The following is a 20,286-nucleotide window of genomic DNA, read 5'->3' on the forward strand; positions in this document are numbered from 1 at the left end:
TCCAAATTCGTTAGAGGGGTAACTAGTATACGAACTCTGTGGAGTCATTAGCTCTAACCCATGTTTTCGACGACATCATTCATCTCATCCACGGAGCAAACCGTTTCTAACATTAATGGATAGGGGTCGAATTGAACTTAGTCGTGTTTCCATTTTCTCTCAAATGTACGTGCCAATGCTTTGCACTCCGATTTTCGTGCCCAATTTGTGAATGAGTTTTTGTTATGTAAATTCCAAGAACCCTTCTCCATTACCAGGATGCCACTCTTGGGCGGAATATAGACAAAAAATTCATCGCTTGTCAAAGCAGAGACTTTTTCGTTGATTCAAGTGCATGGTGTTGTATCTTCGACATTCGAGTTCTGTAACAATCATTCATCTTGATTGCAGTCATGTCAAAACTTTCGGCACTGAAAGATCGAATCGTCGGTCTGCCCTCCAAGGTTTCGGGTGCCGAAAAGCAAAGCGGACAATACTTACGTCTATTACTCTCAAGTGATCCAGAGCCGCTCGATTATGTTCTTCTTGTGGTTGGATTCATCACCTCGATCGCTTCTGGGGTTCCATTCCCCCTACTAGGTATCTTATTTGGCCAACTGGTAGACGACCTCAATTCAACATCTTGTAGTACTTCCTCGACTAGTTCAGCGTCACTTACAGATAGCGTTGTGACCAAAGTGTTGGATGTCATTTACGTGACCATCGCGAATTTCTGTTTGATCTATATTCATACTGGATGTTGGAGTCTTCTCGGTGAGCGTCTTGTTAGACGCCTGCGAATGAGATATCTAGATGTCCTTCTACGTCAAGAAGTCGCATTTTTCGATACATTGCCATCTGGTGAAGTAGCCTCCCGCCTCGATGTCGATCTTCAAACCATTCAAACAGGAACTTCCGAGAAAGTCGGAATCTTCATTGCCAGTATCTCCTACTTTGTCGCCTCATATATCGTTTCTTTCATCAAGAGCGCAAAACTGGCAGGTATGCTCATATCTTTGGTTCCAGCCTATCTTTTGATGGCATTGGTGGGAGGACACTTCACTCAAAAGTATGCAAGCCGAATGTCAGACCACGTGGCAGCAGCGACAGCTATTGCTTCCGCGGGACTATCTAACATGTCTTTGGTCCAAGCTATGGGTGCCAGTTCTCGCTTGGAAGCTGTATATGCTCGCCACATTGGTGCGGCACAAAGAGAGGGAATCATGAAAGCTATTGTCGCATCCGTCCAGCTTGGTTGTTTGTACTTCATTGCTTACTCTGCCAATGCTCTTGCTTTCTGGCAAGGAAGTAGAGAAATTGCTGCCTCTGTTGACAGTGGTTCCGGAACCACAGTAGGAGCTGTATACACCGTCATCTTCCTCCTTGTTGACTGTAAGTTATTCATAACCATTGTTTAGACTCGTACTAATAATATGCAGCATCTTTCATTGTCAGTCAAATCGCTCCTTTCATGCAAATATTTGCCGCAGCTAGTAGCGCATTCATCAAGTTGGTCGCGACCATCAATAAGCCCTCCTTGATCGATGGAACAACCACAACGGAAGGCCAAACCTTCACTACAATCCCAGGAGATCTGGAATTCAAGGATGTGGAGTTTGCATACCCATCGCGACCTGAGGTGGTGGTTCTTAAGTCATTCAGCTTGAGAATCCCAACCAACAAACACACTGCACTTGTCGGTCTCTCTGGTAGCGGAAAGTCCACTGTCGCAGCTTTAGTCCAACGCCTTTACAACCCTATTCGCGGTGATGTTTTCATTGGTGAACACAACATGAAGACCATCAATGTCAAGTGTGCGAGAAGTTTCATTGGAACTGTCGCTCAAAATTCGACACTTCTCGATCGATCAATTCTCGAAAACATCGCCTATGGTTTAGTCAATTCACCACTTCCAGAACATATTGAGCTCAGAGAGACGCTATTAGACTCAAGCTTACCAGATCTTGCTCACGCTATCCGTGAAGGTGCCAATCCTGAAGAGGCCCTCGCCGCTAGTTCAGCCAACGTTCAAACAATTGTTAGACTTGTGAGAGAAGCAGCGACTGAAGCTGATGCTCTTGGATTTATTGATCGATTGCAATACGGCATGTCTACAGAAGCTGGTCCTGGAGGCAATCGACTCAGTGGTGGTCAAAAACAACGTGTTGCATTAGCCCGTGCTATTGTTCGCCGCCCATCTATCTTACTCCTCGACGAAGCTACCGCATCTCTGGATTCGGCCAGTGAGCATTTAATTCAAATGGCATTGGAACGAGTTAGTGAAGGAAGAACCACCATCTCTATTGCCCACAGACTGTCAACAATCAAGAACGCAGATAACATTGTGGTCATGAGTCAGGGTGAGATTCTTGAGCAGGGCACATACACTGATTTACTTGCTCGAGACGGCGCTTTTGCAAACCTTGTCCGACTTCAGACACTTGCTTCTTCTGACGAACCAATATCTGAGATTCAAACCGAGGATGCCAATGAAGATGAAGAGTATTTGCAAGAAAAGATTGATAATACTGTAAGTAACTCGCTCACATAGAGTTTCATAATTAAAACTAATCGACATAGGAATTCGCAAAGGTCAAGTCATTGGACAATACCGGCAAATCTACGCCAGTTGCTGAAAACAGCGATTCTGGCGAAACACTCGCGCCCAAGAATGATAAGACTGCAACTAAAGGCCGATCATTCCTCTCTACGTTCTTCGGTATTATGTCGATGGCTAGACCTCATTTACTGTTTGTTTTCTTGGGCATTGCCGGCGCTGTTGTAGTTGGCGGCTCATATTCTGGAGAAGCTGTAATTTTCGGCCATACAGTCAGCAGTTTAAGTCCATGTCTCAGCCCAGCAAGCATCCGTAGTAACGGAAGTTTGTATGGATTGTTGTTCTTCTTTTTGGCTTTGGCTGAATTTTTCGCCAACGTCATCAGCGCATCTTCTTTCGGTCGTGTTTCTGAGAAGCTCCTATATCGTGTCCGTGTTTTGGCGCTCAAGTCTCTTTTCGCACAAGACATTCAATGGCATGAATCTGAAAATAGAAGCCCTGGTACACTTATTTCTTATATCAGCGCTGATGCGAACGCATTGAGTGGTATTACTGGAACCCTTCTCGGAGTTATGCTGTCGATTATCGTTTCCATGGTCTCTGGAATCATCCTCGCACACGCCGTTGCGTGGAGAATCGCCGTTGTATTGCTTGCCACTATCCCCGTCCTACTTTCATCTGGTTTCTTGAGATTGAAAATTCTCGCAAAGTTCCACGAAAGGCACGCAAAGGCTTTCTCTAACTCCGTCGCTATTGCTACCGAGGCTGTTTCGGCCATCAAGACCGTTGCAATCTTTTCACTCGAAGAAGAAACTGTCCAGGTTTTCAATAGATCGCTGAAAGCTCCTTATACTGCAACACTAAAGACAATTGCATACGGAAATTTCTGGCTCGCCATGGCTTACAGTATGAGCAACTTCGTCTACGCACTAGCATATTGGTGGGGAGCTCGAAATGTTGCAGAAGGACGTTACAACCAACAGCAATTCTTCACAGTCCTACCTGCTCTTCTGTTTAGTGCCCAACTATGTGGACAAATGTTCTCCCTCGCTCCTGATATTTCTAAAGCCGGCGTGTCCGCTGCACGAGTTCTTGATTTGATAGATATCGGTCCTGAGAATCTCCTCGAATCTAAGAACAGCCGAGCAACAAATGATCCAGAAGCATCTCAAGGAATGATTGAGAAACAACCCATCAGATCAGGTGGTCTTGCTGTACGCTTCAACAATGTTCGTTTCCCCTACCCCGCTCGTCCGGATATCGAAGTTCTCAAAGGTCTCACCATCAACATTACTCCCGGTACATTCTGCGCGCTTGTTGGTCGTTCTGGAGCCGGAAAATCAACCATCATTGCCCTCCTTGAGCGTTTCTACTCTCCAGCATCCGGCAGTGTCGAAATTGACGGTCAAGACATTTCAAAGATTGACGGCGTCGCGTTCCGCGATGACATTGCACTCGTTCCCCAGGAAAGTGTTCTTTTTGACGGCACCGTCCGCTTTAATCTCGAACTTGGCGCTCGTATCGGACATACCCCAACCATGGAAGAGATCGAATCTGCATGCAAATTGGCAAACATCCACGATACCATTGTTTCTCTTCCCGAGGGATACGAAACCCCTTGTGGTTCCAATGGTGGACAATTTTCGGGCGGTCAATTACAACGTCTCTCTATTGCTCGTGCATTACTCAGAAAGCCACGCTTACTACTTCTTGATGAGTCGACTTCGGCTCTTGATGCTGAGTCTGAGAAGTTGTTTGAACAGGCTCTGGAAAAGACGGCAAAGGGCGTTACTGTCATCGCCATTGCGCATAGATTGAGAACCATCAAGAAGGCGTCGACAATTTTCGCAATTGACGGCGGTATCTGCGTGGACCAAGGAAGTCACGACGAATTGGTGGCCCGAAATGAAGAGTATAGAGCTAATGCTTCCTTCCAGACATTGTGAGTTAATTCAGTGGTGGCGGGGGAAACCAAAAGGAAAAAAATTCGGATAGAATGGATAGAAAGCGTTTTGCATAATTATTCACGGTGTTTTTACTTTCGACGACCCCACACCAAAATAATTTGGATTTTTCGTCCTCTATCTGTAACGATTATACTTCGACCATGTTTTGGAATGAAAAGAAGATTTCCTATACCTATAGACTTTAGCATACTGTACATACATACATTAATTACCAATCTTAGACAACATTTACTTCACTTAAGTCCAGATATATGGTTGCCCCCTTGCTTGATTGTTGATTGCAAACCAATATATCTTCGGCCATACGAATGCAAAGTCGTAATATAATAATGCTCTTTCTAATCATGCTTCCATCATACAATCGGGGACAGCATTAATCACAAGGTCGGTCAGTTGATGACTCAACAAATTGAATGGAATCCTAGGTAGGCACTGAAAGTCTTCTAAGCCAAGAAGCCAACGTACCCTGAAACTACCCCGCAAACACGAAATTGTGCCATGTGGTATGAGCGGAACGAGAAGTAGCGGGATAAGGGCAAGTGGTGGAATGAATGGCTGATGGAACAAATACACCGATTGAGCTATTGTTTCCAATATTGCGAAGTAATTGAATCATGTTCCTAGAATCGAGTCTATCTCTCTGAACCGTCTCAGACTACTTTGTTAGACAGATATGGAATAATTAAATCAAGTAAATTACATAAGACTATCTCTATATGTGACTAATTCAGAGAAACCGTGAGTTCACCATCTACAAATAAGGAAGGTTGACGCTATGAAGTACCCCGGATCTAACTGTTTTGGTAAGCCGAAACTACCCCTCTCATTACCTAGCTTCCCGAGCTTCTCTAGCTTATTATCATCATCCATCCCGCATATCTGTTTGTACTTCCAAACTTCTTGAGACACCAGATACACATCACCCTTTTTTCAGATCATCACAACACCAAGAAGATCAAGATATTAAACATGGTTACTGCTTCGTACGCCTTCTTTGAGGCCCTTGTTGAGGTAACCAACCAACCTTATCTTATCATCCCAAAACTTCACATGTAAATAGATAATCTAACAATTTATCAGGCGGGGGTAACTCATTGCTTCGTTAACTTGGGATCAGATCATCCTTCTATTTTAGAAGCTTTGATTACACTGAAAAAGGAGAATAAGGGTCCAGAAGTCATAGTAAGTTTTCAAACATATCAATTGATCAATCTCTTGATTGCATTTCCATGATTATAAACTAACAACGCTTTCCAGACATGTCCAAACGAAGTATGCACACAAATACTCTTCCCACTTTTGAAATATACTCATATCTTCCATAGATGGTAGCCCTCTCCATGGCCGATGGATATGCCCGTCTAACCGGCAAACCTCAATGTGTAATCGTACACGTCGATGTAGGAACTCAAGGATTGGGAGCTGCGGTTCACAATGCCTCATGCGGACGGGCACCCGTTCTTATATTTGCCGGGCTATCCCCCTACACAATTGAGGGAGAAATGCGTGGATCGCGAACAGAATATATCCATTGGATACAAGATGTACCAAATCAAGCTGAGATTGTCAGACAATATTGTCGATATTCGATGGAGATTAAGACGGGGAAGAATATTAAACAGATGGTCAATAGGGCTCTTCAGTGGGCTACTAGTGCTCCTGCTGGACCAGTCTATTTGTATTCAGCAAGAGAAGTCATGGAAGAGGAAATTGATGATTATGACTTAGTTCAGGAACATTGGAATGCAGTAGAGCCAGCTGCACTTTCTGAGAGTTCAGTTGCTACGATTTCTGAAGCATTGGTCAATGCAAAGGAGCCATTGATTATTACTGGCTATAGTGGTCGAAATCATAAGTCAGTAGGAGCTCTGGTTGAACTGGCGGACACCGTCAAAGGTCTTCGTGTTTTGGATACTGGTGGGAGTGATATGTGCTTTCCAGCTGATCATCGTGCTTGGTTGGGATTGAGATATGGCAGTGATAAGGCCATTGAAACTGCCGACGTCATTGTTGTCATTGACTGCGGTACATACTCAACCTTTCAACAACGACATATGGAGACTAACATACTTTCATGCAGATGTACCCTGGGTTAACACTTTGTGTCATCCTTCAAAATCAGCTAAGATATTCCATATCGATGTTGACCCACTCAAACAACAAATGCCAGTAAGTCCTCCCAGTTTTATCTATGCGAACATCTTTCATGGAGATCAACACTAAACAATTTAGGTATTTTATCTCGCCGCACTTTCTCGTTACAGAGCGGATAGTTACACATCCATAAGCCAACTCACAAAATACATAAAAAATGCTACTGACTTTGCCAACACACTCTCCTCCTCACCATACACCGAGCGCTGGGAAGCTCTCGCTACAGATCACACCAAACGCCTTGAAACTATTAACGCTGCTTCATCAAAAGTCTTTGAAGATGATTCCTTTGGCACTGGTTACCTCTGTCAACAATTACGTAAGATCGTACCTGCTGACACAATCTTCGCTATCGAAGCCGTAACCAATACCGTATTCGTAGCAGATAACATTCAAGCTACTCTCCCCGGTTCTTGGATCAACTGTGGAGGAGGAGGCTTAGGATGGTCTGGTGGTGGAGCTTTAGGTATTAAATTAGCATCGGAGATTGAGAATGGGAAAGGAAAGGGGAAGTTTGTCGTCCAGATTGTTGGAGATGGAACATTTTTATTCTCGGTTCCAGGAAGTGTTTATTGGATCTGTCAAAGATACGGTATTCCTGTTCTAACTATTGTTTTGAATAACAAGGGTATGTTTTTCTTGATGGAGTATTTGGAAATTCTGATTGCAGTTACTAACGATGGCACAGGTTGGCACGCACCAAAACGATCTCTCATGCTAGTTCATCCAGATGGTATGTTTTTTCTCCTTCTACTTCTCACAATCAAACTCTCATTCGTGACACTCCTCTAACAAAATATCAGGTATTGGATCCAAAGCCACAAACGAAGAATTGAACATTTCTTTCGCACCACAAGTTCCAGATTACGCGGGTATCGCTCGAGCCGCATCTGGAAACAGCGTAATGGCCGAAAAGATTTCGAAAGCTAGTGAGATCGAGAAGGTCTTGCTGAAGGCTGTGGAATGTGTTAAGGGAGGTACGACGGCGGTTATCGATGCCGTTGTTGTACCTGGTTGTTAGGAGGGTGCATAGCTGGCGATTGAATATGCATATGGCGATTCGGAGGAGGGAAATTTGATGATTTACAGGCTTTTATAGGATTTGTCAAAGGTAGATTAGATATGCGTGCATCATCGTAGGGGGTTTATTGATGAAATTATGGCATTTATTACAATATCCATGGAAGTGATGTTGTGTTATGGTGAATACTCTTTTGAAAGACAGAAACGAGATTACGCAAACACTAGGAAATTGGAGTGAGTGAATGGATGAATAGATGTTTTTGGAATATCTAATTACTCAGGTGACGGGAAACTTTGATCTGAGGTTTGAGAGTCGAATATCTAGGTAGTAGGGATGATAATGATAGTAATAAATTAATTCATATAAGCGAAGTGAAGAATAGGTTATTATTAGGATGAGATGAGATGGAATGAGAGGAGATGGGATGAGAGGAGAGTTGATGAGAGGAGAGTTGATGGGATGAGAGTTGATGAGAGGAGAGTTAATAAGAATAAAACTAAATAAGAATAGAGTTAATTAAATGAGACGAGAGGGAATTGATATTATACGAAAGAGATGAGAGATAAGGAATAAGAGATAAGGAATAAGAGATGAGAAATAAGAAATAAGAAATAAGAGATAAGAAACAAGAGATAAGAGATAAGAGATAGGGAGGTAAAGTAAAGTAAAGATAAATAAATAAGTTCTCTACAATATATACGATAGGTATCAATACAAATCACCTAAATTAAAATAGACAACTAAACAACTAAACAAGCAGAAGGGAGAAGGGAAAAAACAAGATCTAGATCTGATATTGAAAATTCATTTACCTCGTAGATAGATATCTAGCTAGATATCTATCTAAAATATCGAGACGAAAAAGGATTGGAGAAGGATTGTTAATCGTTCATCTATTTATTTGTTGATTCATGTAATGACTCGATGAATCATTCAGAACTCTTAGTACGTATAATCTATCAAAAATCATGCACATTCTCAATTCACCGCGGTTTTCACATTTTTCACATTTCCCATCATACTCATAATCCAACCTCACACATCAAGAACCACTCCCCTATCTCGCCAATTCTTCAACTAAGACTCATTAATAATCCTTTCCATCTCATCCACATCCTTAACCACTGTCGTTAAATTATCATAACCATCTTTCGTGATCAGAATGTTATCTTCAATTCTGACACCTATTTTTATTCGTTAGTTTTCCTGCATTCAAATTCAAATAGGGAAGACAGGAGAAAGAAAGCAGGAAACCCTACCTCCAACTTCCCAGTACTTCTCCAAAACATCCGAGTTGATATATTGAGCATGTGCCGGATCTTTAACATATGGTTCGATAATGAAGCGACAGAAATAAATCTGATATATTTGTATTAGTCACAACCCCCAGGAGAATAGACAGGGAGAAGGGAGACGCAAGAAAAGAGAAAAGAGAAAAGAATAAAACATACACCCGGTTCAACAGTGACCACACTCCCCTCTGGCAAATTCCCCCTGACTCTCAAATACCTGAACAATCTATCCTTATCTTCATAATTTGGATGTCCACCAGTATCATGCGTATCCATTCCGAGATAATGACCCAATCCGTGCGGGAAGAACGCTACACTTGTTCTTGCTTTCAAAATCTCTTCTTTATCACCTTTCAAGATTCCTAAGGAGAGAAGTCCCTCGATTGCGACTTTGTGGGCAAGGAGATGTACTTCGTCCCAGGAAACGCCGGCTTTGAGCATGGAGATACATTGCGATTGCATGGAGAGCACTATATCGTAGATGGAGCGAGACTCGGGTGTGAAGTGGCCGTTTATGGGAAAGGTTCTTGTCTGTCAGGATGATTAGTGTATCTGTCAAAACCCTATGAGGAACCTCAATCCAGAGTATAGAAAATAATCTTACAATATCCGAAGCATAACATTGATACTCTCCTCCAGCATCCAAAAGCAAATTCAATTTTCCCTCCAACTCTTCTGAATTCTTCATATAATGTAATGTAGCAGCCGCAGTACCACTAGCCACAATACTGTGATAAGCTTGTTCTCTCGCTCCGTTCGCAATGCTCTCTTTAATGAAAAGCGCCTCTAATTCCCTTTCATTCTTTGCATGTTTAACTGCCTTTAAAACTGCCGTGTGTCCCACTTTTGAAATCTCATTCGCCTTTCTCATCAACGCAACTTCGTATTCTGATTTGCGTACACGAGCTTCTTCGATAGCTTCTTTAAGAAGCGTGAAATCTTTCTGGGGAAATTCAAGGAAGGTTATGTGGGTAGAAATCTGGGGGGCGATAGCCCAGACCTTTGTTTGATTTGGGAGGGCCAGTTGCGCGTTTATGGTATCGGTTGTGAGGACTTCGTCAACGTCATAACGGGCGAGTGCTTCTTCGGGAGAAAGAGGAAGACCAGTCCAGATAACTGATTCCGGGTCGATTGGTGGAATGAAGAGAGTACTTTTGTCTTTTGCGATGTCATAGGTAAAGTAAGCGTCAGGGAGATCGCAGCCGGTGAGATAGTAGAAAAAGCGTCGTTGTCTGGAAACAGAATTGTTAGTATGAGCTGTTTGTGAATTGAGAACATCTTTAATATATGCCGCATTCAATATTTAGCATTTCGCCCAACAACGTACCTGAAAGGAGCAGCCTCATCATTATCCTCAATCATAACCGTCTTCTGCGCCTCCAAATACAAGACTCCCTCTGCCTCCGGCTCCTTACTCTTAATATACTCCACGACCTTCCTCACATGTTCTTTCGCTGGGTACTTCCCCTTCAAAATCGTATCGGTAGATGAAGCCATATTGCGATGAATAATCCTCGGATTGATTCTTGTCTGAGATATATCACCGGTAATTCGAGCTCTACCCAAACCGTATTCTCTCCAGCTTTGAGATATAATTCCCGGTTGGATTGGTATTGAAAATGTCGTTTGAGAAATACTAGCTCTGGAAGAATAAAATTGTACCTGTGCTACCCACGCTATTCTTTGTCGTCTATTCGGACAACGTGGTGTGAATCGCGGGGTATTTGACAAGCGGAACATGGCCATGGCCGTTTGTAAGCGTTGCTGATGAAAATCACAGCTTGCCTCGGTGAGGGGCTAACGGTTGGGCTAAATTTTTGACATTATTACTAGGTAGTTATCGATTTTATGCTTGGCAGTTTTATTCCTCAGAAATCGATGATAAAAAAGGAGTTTACCCATGTGAAGATCTCAAGAGAATGCATATAATGAAAGTAAAAATCGGAATAGACTATTGAATGTATTCCGGATATCATTAAATTCTGGATCTCCAATCATCCAATATCAGTATTTCAAACACATTGACAGTGTACCTGCTGCTAGAAATGAAACTACACTATCAAATTATCGAACAATCCTATTGCCCATTCGCACGATTTGGAGCAATGTATACCATCCAACAATCGTGAACCAAGCCGCACCCATTATCAAACGCTTCCAATGCTGCCTCATATCCATGTTGTAGCGCCTGATCATCTCAACTGTATTCTCTATGGTAACGAGGCCAAATCGTATATGCAATCTGCTTCAGTTCCTTCATCCGGGACCTGTTCCATGCCATCCATATCTTGCTCATGTCTCAGGTTCAGAAGCCGTGTACGTCTTGACTCGGCCACTTTCCTACTTTCCTACTTTCCAACATCGCCTGTATCATATTTAGGCTATGCCTAACGCACATCTAAGCATCCGCCGTTACTTCTAACACTGTCTCTTGTGCAGCCATGCCTGGTCTACCCTTATTTAAGAGTGACATTTTCGGGACGAAATTCACTCCCCCCTGTAAAGACGATAATTCCTTTAGACTTATCGCGTGCTGTAAGAGAGCTTCTTTGCTCGTCTTAAATTCGAAATTTGTAAGGAAACAAAAATTGATTTCCAATTTCGAAAGCTCTTGTTCACTAACTCCTCCGACTTTTGAGAAGCGTGCATGAGCATAGCTTTGATCCTCGAGTGCTTTCATAGCCACACGTAACCCAGCTAATATGAGTCGATGTGAGTTTCGCCTTGTTACAGGTATGGCTCTTTCATCGACTGCCACCCTGTGTATGTAGGAACTTGTTGCAAGATAGACAGCTGTTGACATTGGACAAAATGTGTGTATTCGCATCAGATAGTCTTCCAAAGAGATCGGAGGAGGATGCTTCGAATAAAATTTTCGTGTGATGGCACTGTGTTGAACATTCAAAGGCTCGGCATTCTCTCCAACGATAATATATGGTTCTGCGGGCACGATATGCTGTGTTTCCAGAGGTTTCGGACGAAGATTTACTCCATCTATAACATCTGATCCAGAAGTTCGTTGTCGAAAACCTGCTAAGTTTGTCCATGATCCAGACCGTCGTATATTTTCTTTCTCTGCCTGCATTCCCCTCATATTTGGCATCGTCGTTTCGGCCGACGCTGGCATGGGAGGAATATCTCCCGTAAATTGAACTAGAGCTTCGATACCAGCACATAACAATTTAAGTGCTGTTATCGGCGAAAGAGTAAATATATCGATGCTACTTGGAGATGGTGGTGAAACTCCACGATCATTTGCACAAGGGTCAACCGTCAGACCTGCATCGGATGAAGGATTCGGTGGTGGTGGTAGTTCGTGGTCAGTATGGTCATCTGAACCGTGGTTCGAATTCACGAAAGCCGTCGAGTCAGATCCATCTGTAGGTAAGGGAGACATAGTTCCGGATTTACTGTCTGTGAAACTAAATCTCTGTATCCGACAGTAAAAAATCTAAACCTTTCGATTTTTGTTATCTCTCTCCACCAAGTATCCAAATGAACGTGGATGATGAGATCAAGAATTCAGAAGACGCCGGGGCCAGGGAGGCTTAATGGATGCTTGGAGGAGCTCCAAGAAGCGCATGTTCTCGGTGACAGACGATATGCAAAATTTGTTGTTGGAAGGCGAGATTGGGTTGTGTATGGAGGAATTGATGGTCTTATATTTGAGTGGAGTGGGAGTGGATTCGGTTTATAGTTGGTTTATAGGGTTTTTGGGAATTTCCCTCGGCGCTAATAAGAGAAATGAACAGAGGTGCAAAAGGTATTAGTACAGCAGAGGAATGGGTGGGTAGGTATAGAAAGTGACAAGGAAGGTTACACAAGCATGTGCATTGTGCATTGTGCGGACAACATCAACTGATCGATCCCCTTGTCTCTCCTGGAATTGTCTTTGAACTGAATTAAAATGAGGAGCATGGGATTATGCGTCGACAGGAGGTGGCATCCGTAACATTAGCAGCATTCAGCCTGATTGTGGTACGTACGGAGAGCACTGTATCCAATGCCTAAGAGCAAAGTACCCGAAGAGAAAATATACTCCTCTCCAAGTCTCAACAAGGACATCCGTCCACCAATCCTCAAGCTAGTTGATAGTGACTGGTGACTAGCGACTAGATATCGACACAGTGGAACTAATTGCAATGAGCCGACGCTTACGATAGAGGCATCGAGCGGCCACTCCACTACCCACTGATAAGAACCAAGAGGTCGGACGGAAAAAGAAGAAAAGGAAAAAAACTACAAGGAGCACGTGGATCAACACCAGGGTAAAAGAACCTCGGGGAAGACCAAATCTAGCAACGGGGCTTATACATTGCGCGCACGCCACGCAGTTGGTGAAGAGACCTAGGTACCTAGTTACTAGGTAGGTAGGTAGCTCATCTGCAGAATCAGATCAAGTACATACGGAGTCTAATGAATTCCAGATCAACTTCCAACTTCCAACTTTCCTTCAACCAATAATCACATCTCACATCAATCCATCGCAGGATCTGGAATAAATACTACCGTGTGGTGGAGATGGTCAGATATCTACCTAGCATCTTATTATATAAGGGGTTTACGAGGCGAGAGCCACGATAATGGCTCGATACGAATCCCTAACCATCCTTACTAAATCTGGATGAATGGAAAGACCACGAGACTCTCAAAATTTGACATTGGGAGATTATTCAGTTACAGAATGACAAATAGAGTAAAGTGCGACATTCAGGATAATGGCTTAAGCGCACCCGTCAGGTAATAGTAGGAAGGAGGCTTAGATTGAGTTGTTAATTTATGAACTAGATACCCAGATACCTAGATACTCAGATATCTAGATACCCAGATGCACTTCTTAATTTACTCTACCTCTTCGTGAAATTGGCTCATATTGGGCATGCTGCATTTAGGACATATAGCATTCTATGGATGTTGTATCCGACTAGTAAAGTAAACATTGGCAAGCATTTCCCCGCATCTAGACATTCCTATCAGACCCTCCGCGCTAGGATTATTATCGGAATCACCTCTCCGCTATCCCCTGAGATTATACCAATATGCAGACATCTTGCAGATAGTGCTTAACGACCCTGGCGCACAGTACCAAGTCATGGCTAGACTGGGTAAATTCTTGATTCGTTGGGTATACACGGTATTCATTTAAACTAAAACCTCGAATACCAATTCGAGTGTACGCCAAACTCCTTTTCACATGTTCATTTGATGCCCTGTTTATATATCATTCATTGCCTTTCTAATGATTCAATCCTTCCATCTAGCCAAGAATCTTGCCATATCATCTGTAGGCATTGATGCCGCAGCAACCTTTCATGTGTTAGCCACGTCAAGTTTGGATTGTTGCGTTTGTGTCTTAAACTTACCGTATTAGGATGACTTGCAAAGGAAGCTGTTTGAGCTTGAGTCAAAGTTGTGTAAATGGTTGCTGGGCTTAAATGCGTGGTGGCTAGAACAACATCCGATTTTGAATATTGAGGTTCTGTGTTCGTGGCCGTTATTGTGGTACCAGGCATCAGACCCATTGGGGCATATCTTGTAAGACCAGTTTGTGATTGGAATGGAATTCCATAAACACCCTCGTCCGCAGTTCCTGATGATGATGCGACTGCCGTGTCTGCCACATTATTGACAGTTGCTGGTCCAGCAGTGCCAGTGATTGTGTACACGGCTACAAAAGTCCCCGTCATGCCGCTAATAGAGAACCTATTCGAATATACTATAACATTCCCTGACGCTGTGGTTGCTATCATTCTCATGAAGCTGTATCATCATCATCAGCGTCAAGGCTTCTTAAACTCTGACTTCATAAAACTTACTAGGCATTGGTCACCGATGACCCCCTAGCCGCTGGTACAGTAACACTAGTCGAAACAGTTGACCCCAAGGTAGCGGAAGCAGTTACGGAGTATATCACTTCGAGATCCGCAGCCGAACTACCTGCGCAGACATCTAGTTGATAGGTGGTAATATCAGCTATCGCTGGAGCATCTCCGTTATCTGCCCACGTAACAGTAAATGGAGTTGCAGCTGTTTCTACCGCTGCGGCTGCGGGTGCTGAGAATGTCGGATATGCAATTGCGAATGGAGCATATGCCAGAAGGACTAAAGCTTGGGAGAAGCGCATGATGAATATTATTCGTTCGCGCTCGCAGATTGAATATCAGTGTTGATTATTGATCTTCGTATAATTTCTGTTTGGCAGGGCGAGTTCAATGGTCCTTATCGAGTCGTACGTGGTTAAAATTAATTGATAAATGTTAAACTTCCAAATACATTCAAGATTCCAAACACAGAGAGAACAAGGCGGAAATGTAACTTTGAACTTTTGGCCTTAGGCGGTGAAGGGGGTTGCATCTCAACGTTCACGGTGTTTGAAGTTCTATAATTAGCATGTGAAAGTTTCGACAGATTCTGTGCTATTGGATACAATTTGGATTGATATCAGGCAAATGCCATTCGGACAATATTACAATGCCCTTTCCTAAGTAACATGAAATAAAATACCTGTATGCAATTTCTCCAAAATCATAGCAAATCGTGATAAATGTACCAGTACGTACGAGTAGGTATCATTTTGTAAGTTTTAAGCCTTATAAGGTAAAGGTTACTCTTCAGTCTCCACGGCTACTTGCGGTCAAATTTTGCCACGAATTTTACCTCCCTAGTACCTTATCGCTTATCCAGACCAAAGACCCCTCCCCTTCACTAAAACTCGAAGGGTAACTCAATGAAGAATTTCATTGTCAAGCTTTTACTCAGACATTCTACAGCAAATTCTCCTTCCACGTTGCGACATTAATCACCAATACTAAAGAGAATAGTCATTTATTTACTTCTTCTCTTTCATCGCCATCGTTCCCTTTCTTTCTTTCTTTCATCAATCCTGTTTCTATTCGGAATCATCTACGAATCGTTAAATTTCAGCTCAAACATCTAGAACCGTCATCAACATGGCATCCATTACTAGTCCTGTGCGGGCTCCAGTCCTTGCAATGAGTGCTTCCGAGTTGATTGGAAATACTCCTTTGGTACGATTAAATAAGATTCCACAGAGTTTGGGTATCGAAGCCGAAGTTTATGCCAAGGTCGAACTCTTCAACGCTGGCGGAAGTATCAAGGATCGTATTGCCCTTCGCATGATCGAGGAGGCGGAAAGGTCTGGAAGAATAAAGCCCGGAGACACTCTCATTGAGCCCACCAGTGGAAACACGTAAGTTGTTCTATACCACTTTGGCATTAATCTCTAATCATTCTCTAGCGGTATTGGTCTCGCTCTTGTTGGAGCTATCAAAGGTTACAAGACAATCATTACTCTTCCCGAAAAGATGTCACCCGAAAAGGTCGCTGTTCTACGAGCACTTGGAGCCACTATTATCCGTACCCCAACTCAAGCAGCTTGGGACGCCCCCGAGTCCCACATCGGAGTGGCAAGACGATTGTTGAAAGAGATTCCAAACTCTCACATCCTCGATCAATATGCCAACGAGAACAACCCCAACGCACACGAATTTGGAACTGCAGAAGAAATCTGGAAGCAAACTGATGGCAAGATCACTGCTGTTGTCGCAGGAGCTGGTACAGGTGGAACTATTACTGGATTATCTAAAGGTTTAAAGAAACACAACAAAGATGTCAAGATCATTGCAGCAGATCCCCATGGATCCATACTTGCAGTTCCAGAGAGTCTCAATCAAGAACACGCCAACGAATCATACAAGGTTGAGGGAATTGGTTATGATTTCATTCCTGATGTTTTGGATAGAGATTCTGTCGATGTGTGGTACAAGACAGATGATCGTGAATCATTTGCCTACGCACGTAGACTAATTGCCGAAGAAGGACTCTTGGTAGGAGGTAGTAGTGGTAGTGCTATTGCAGCCATGGTAAAGGGAGTCCGTGATTTGGGACTTGGTAAAGGTGATACCGTGGTAGTCATCCTACCAGATAGTATCAGAAGTTATCTCAGCAAGTTTGCCGATGACGACTGGTTGGCCGCCAACGACCTCCTTCCTCCTACCCCAGAATCTTCTTTGCCAGCATCCCCGGTCGTCAAAGCTCAATCCAAGAAAGATCCATACTCTGGAGCGACTCTTCGATCCCTTCGCCTCAAACCAGTCACATCCGTCCTCGCCAACTCCTCTTGTTCTGAAGCCGTCGAAACCATGCGTGAAAAGGGTTTTGATCAACTCCCTGTCCTCGCTCCAAAGGGCGATAAACTCGTCGGTCTTGTCACCCTTGGAAATCTTCTCAGTTGGATCAGTCGCGGTCGTGCTACCGGAAAAAGCCCAGTTTCAGATGTCATGTTTGATTTCTCCCACATCCCTGAAGTTATCACCGATCCCAAGGATATCAGTCATCTTTCTTCGCCTCCTAAGAGCAATGGTATCGAAACGACAAAGGATGGCAAGAAGCAAACCACTCCAAAGCGCAAATTCGTAGAGATCACACTCGATACTCCTCTTTCCGCCTTGAGCAAATTTTTCGAATGGAATAGCGCCGCGATTGTTACCGAGAAGGGAAGTGAGACTGATGGATTGTCGAAACCAGTCGCAGTTGTCACCAAGGTTGATTTGTTGAGCTGGATGGTTAAGCAAACGAAACTTTAATGGACCAGGTGCATCGTGTCGGGGTTGGAAAAGGCGTTTTGGAGCAGTTTTGCATGCACTGCGATATTGTTTTTGGGTTTCAACACCTATTGAGATGGTACAGAGCTCCTGCATTTACGGTGGGCTATTGGAGAATTGAGCATTAAAAATAAAAGACATAGATATAGTAGTCAGAAGATGTAGAGCTTCTCAAGAAAAGATACCCGCTTCATCAGCAAACATAACCTCTCCATACTATCCATGCCAGTCATGAAATGATCACCATTCACATGTGAGAGCGATTGAGAAGCCTGAGAAACGTCATCGTTTGTTTAATCATACAATTTATAATTCGTTCATGTCTCTGACAGGTTTAAGCCTACCCAGGCACACGCGCGCGAACGAACGAACTCATCTAAAAACCTAAAAAGCCCAACGGCTTTTGACCAAACCTTTTCGTAAGTATTATGGGTTGGTCTGAATATATGCCACGGTAAATGAAAATTGATCTCCGCCCACCCTCAGTATGCATCATTTTTTGATCAAGTAAAAAACGAGAAGCGTGTAAGCAATTACCCTCAACGCCATGCATCCGTCCAATCTACCACTCCAGATTGGAGATTTGAAAATAGCTCAAATACCCACCCCTATTGTATGCCTATCTATGCTTGGTCTGTTGATCCAATCATGTATGCAGGCATTTTATGTAATGTAAGAATCCACATCCCTTGCCTTCCCATTCCCTTCCCGGCCCCTTTTTTCTAGAGTCTAAGCGATCAAACGTCTTCAAACTCCATATCCTCTTCACTCTCCTCTTCATCTTTTATAGCCGGTGCTGCTGGAGCAGGCTCTTCAATTCTAACTCTCTTCGTTGGTCTATCCTCATTCGGTGTATTAGGTCCTGTTACCGGACTTCCTGCGCCTGTGCTCGTTCCACTTGCTGAAACACTTTCATTTCGTGAATGCTTTAGAACACCACTGAGACCACTACCACTCGTTACACTGGGCTTAGTTTCTGTGCCTCCGACCGAGCTAGCTGGAGTGGCGGCACCAGATGTGGTGCCATTTGGAATGACGTCTTCGAAGCCTTCTTCTTCTTCTTCGTCGGTTTCATACTCTTCGTCGGCCTCTTGTTCGAGTTCTTTAGCTTGTGCAGCCTTTAGTTGCGCAAAATAATCATCAATTTCAGCCCCTTCACCAGTACCGTCGGTATCAGGTTTGATATCCTTCTTGTTGGTGTCAACTGCAGGGCCAATAGAGGCCGTAGGTTGGTTGCCAAACTTGACCTGCTCTCCAGTGATAGTACTGTGAGTGAAATGCTGAGGTAACGCATTTTGAGCAGCCGTTTTCTCTTTGCGAGCTTGTTCAGCAGCGATGTCCGCAGCTGTAGGTCCTTCTCCGTTCGTCAAAGTAACTGAGATGGACGTCGGTCCAGTATTATCCAGACCACGAACAGCAGTTGGTCGCTCCGAAGAGAGAGCGACGGGTGCAGTTTCACTGCCAGGATTAGCTTCATCTCGAACCACTTTACGAGCCGTTGAGAGAGCTTGTTCGAAGGTGTTTGCAGGGATGACCACCTTATCGATTTTTGGGAGTAAGTCGGTGATGAATTTAAACTGTGCATTGAGTTTCGATGACTGTTCATGTCCACCACGGTTATTGTCAGGGTCGTGTACCAGAAGGTAATCGCATTTGTGACATAAAAAGCCTTCATAATTTCTCTTGTCCAAAACCTCGAAGGTTGTCCATTCTGATTTGCATCGAGGGCAAAAGTATTCCTTTCTCTCATCATCTGGCACAGTATTTCCTTGAACAGCCTTGTCTATTTGGTAGACTCTCCATTTAATCGCATCGATTGTTGCGCGATAATCGATAAAATAGTAAGTTCGATTGATTGGTCGTTGTTGGCCTTCTTTGATCTCTGGGCGGGAATGCCTACACAATCCAATTAGCAAAAGCCAAAATGCAGAATAAACTATCTGCCATACACTGCAAGAAATCGATCCTCCTTCAACTTTCCACAAAGCTTGTGAAGCTCCTTCGTATTTATGCTCATCAGGTATGCTAAATCATCATCGCGCAAGCTAAGAAATGTCAGCTTTCCTTTCCCAAACTCTCAGAAAGTCTCACAGAAATACATACGCGGAGTGAATGACGAGCGCATCAATCACAAGGATATGTTTTGTGTCATAGAACGAGCGCATACAAGAGCGCACCAACATCTGGGCGAGATCCATATTTGCGAATGGATAATCAAGAAATTGGGAATAGAAGATGAGATCTAGGTCTGGTATTTGGGAAAGAGGGGATGCGGGGCCCTGAGGGTCTGTGAGTTTCTCAAAAAGAGGTAGAATATGTTTTTGAAAGATGGGTTTTGTAAAGTCGTTAGAGATAGAATCGAAAAAGAAGACAAAGAGATATTTTAATAAATGGTGTCCAGGCTGCGCATTATCGTTTTGTATCCTCAAGACAATAAAGTAGAAGACATGAACAGGATGAGATTAATCCTCTATTAGTGCCTGTTGAGGGTGGGTGGTATGGTCGTTGTATTGTAAGTATTGCTCACGATGGCAGGGAGTTGATAGAATAAAAATTTGATATGATTGATATTTGCAGGAGATAAAGTGAATGGATGGATTTTGATGACTTCAATTGGCAAGGCTGAATGAGATGAGGTAGAGCTGCAGTAGTGGGTTTTTTTTTAATTATGTAAGCTACCACTTAACCA

The 20,286-nt window shown here is 43.4% G+C and overlaps 7 protein-coding genes across 7 annotated transcripts; 3 read left to right on the forward strand and 4 right to left on the reverse strand.

Moving 5' to 3' along the window:
* Positions 1-392: 392 nt before the first annotated feature.
* EAF02_007867 (uncharacterized protein) lies at positions 393-4,482 on the forward strand (the record flags this gene model as incomplete). The annotated part of the gene is made up of 3 exons (XM_038903915.1): positions 393-1,371; positions 1,419-2,509; positions 2,560-4,482. 3 exons carry the CDS (start codon positions 393-395, stop codon positions 4,480-4,482), a joined length of 3,993 nt encoding a protein of 1,330 aa, XP_038756196.1.
* Positions 4,483-5,472: 990 nt separating this feature from the next.
* Positions 5,473-7,678, forward strand: EAF02_007868 (uncharacterized protein; the record flags this gene model as incomplete). Its single annotated transcript, XM_038903916.1, has 8 exons — positions 5,473-5,514; positions 5,584-5,685; positions 5,761-5,775; positions 5,829-6,528; positions 6,584-6,672; positions 6,736-7,285; positions 7,346-7,390; positions 7,461-7,678. 8 exons carry the CDS (start codon positions 5,473-5,475, stop codon positions 7,676-7,678), a joined length of 1,761 nt encoding a protein of 586 aa, XP_038756197.1.
* Positions 7,679-8,500: 822 nt separating this feature from the next.
* Positions 8,501-10,719, reverse strand: EAF02_007869 (uncharacterized protein; the record flags this gene model as incomplete). Its single annotated transcript, XM_038903917.1, has 5 exons — positions 8,501-8,865; positions 8,941-9,040; positions 9,133-9,504; positions 9,578-10,205; positions 10,301-10,719. 5 exons carry the CDS (start codon positions 10,717-10,719, stop codon positions 8,759-8,761), a joined length of 1,626 nt encoding a protein of 541 aa, XP_038756198.1. The 3' UTR covers positions 8,501-8,758.
* A 652-nt stretch (positions 10,720-11,371) lies between these two features.
* EAF02_007870 (uncharacterized protein) lies at positions 11,372-12,370 on the reverse strand (the record flags this gene model as incomplete). Its single annotated transcript, XM_038903918.1, has 1 exon — positions 11,372-12,370. One exon carries the CDS (start codon positions 12,368-12,370, stop codon positions 11,372-11,374), a length of 999 nt encoding a protein of 332 aa, XP_038756199.1.
* Positions 12,371-14,217: 1,847 nt separating this feature from the next.
* On the reverse strand, positions 14,218-15,097 carry EAF02_007871 (uncharacterized protein; the record flags this gene model as incomplete). The annotated part of the gene is made up of 3 exons (XM_038903919.1): positions 14,218-14,280; positions 14,337-14,733; positions 14,790-15,097. The coding sequence occupies 3 exons, from the start codon at positions 15,095-15,097 to the stop codon at positions 14,218-14,220; spliced, it is 768 nt and encodes a 255-aa protein (XP_038756200.1).
* Positions 15,098-15,923: 826 nt separating this feature from the next.
* On the forward strand, positions 15,924-17,579 carry EAF02_007872 (uncharacterized protein; the record flags this gene model as incomplete). The annotated part of the gene is made up of 2 exons (XM_038903920.1): positions 15,924-16,183; positions 16,232-17,579. The coding sequence occupies 2 exons, from the start codon at positions 15,924-15,926 to the stop codon at positions 17,577-17,579; spliced, it is 1,608 nt and encodes a 535-aa protein (XP_038756201.1).
* Positions 17,580-18,334: 755 nt separating this feature from the next.
* Positions 18,335-19,795, reverse strand: EAF02_007873 (uncharacterized protein; the record flags this gene model as incomplete). Its single annotated transcript, XM_038903921.1, has 3 exons — positions 18,335-19,493; positions 19,547-19,642; positions 19,701-19,795. The coding sequence occupies 3 exons, from the start codon at positions 19,793-19,795 to the stop codon at positions 18,335-18,337; spliced, it is 1,350 nt and encodes a 449-aa protein (XP_038756202.1).
* Between the last annotated feature and the right edge of the window lie 491 nt (positions 19,796-20,286).

Source organism: Botrytis sinoallii (genome assembly GCF_014898435.1).
Source record: "Botrytis sinoallii strain Bc 23 chromosome Unknown BSIN_014, whole genome shotgun sequence".
Lineage (NCBI taxonomy): Eukaryota > Fungi > Ascomycota > Leotiomycetes > Helotiales > Sclerotiniaceae > Botrytis > Botrytis sinoallii.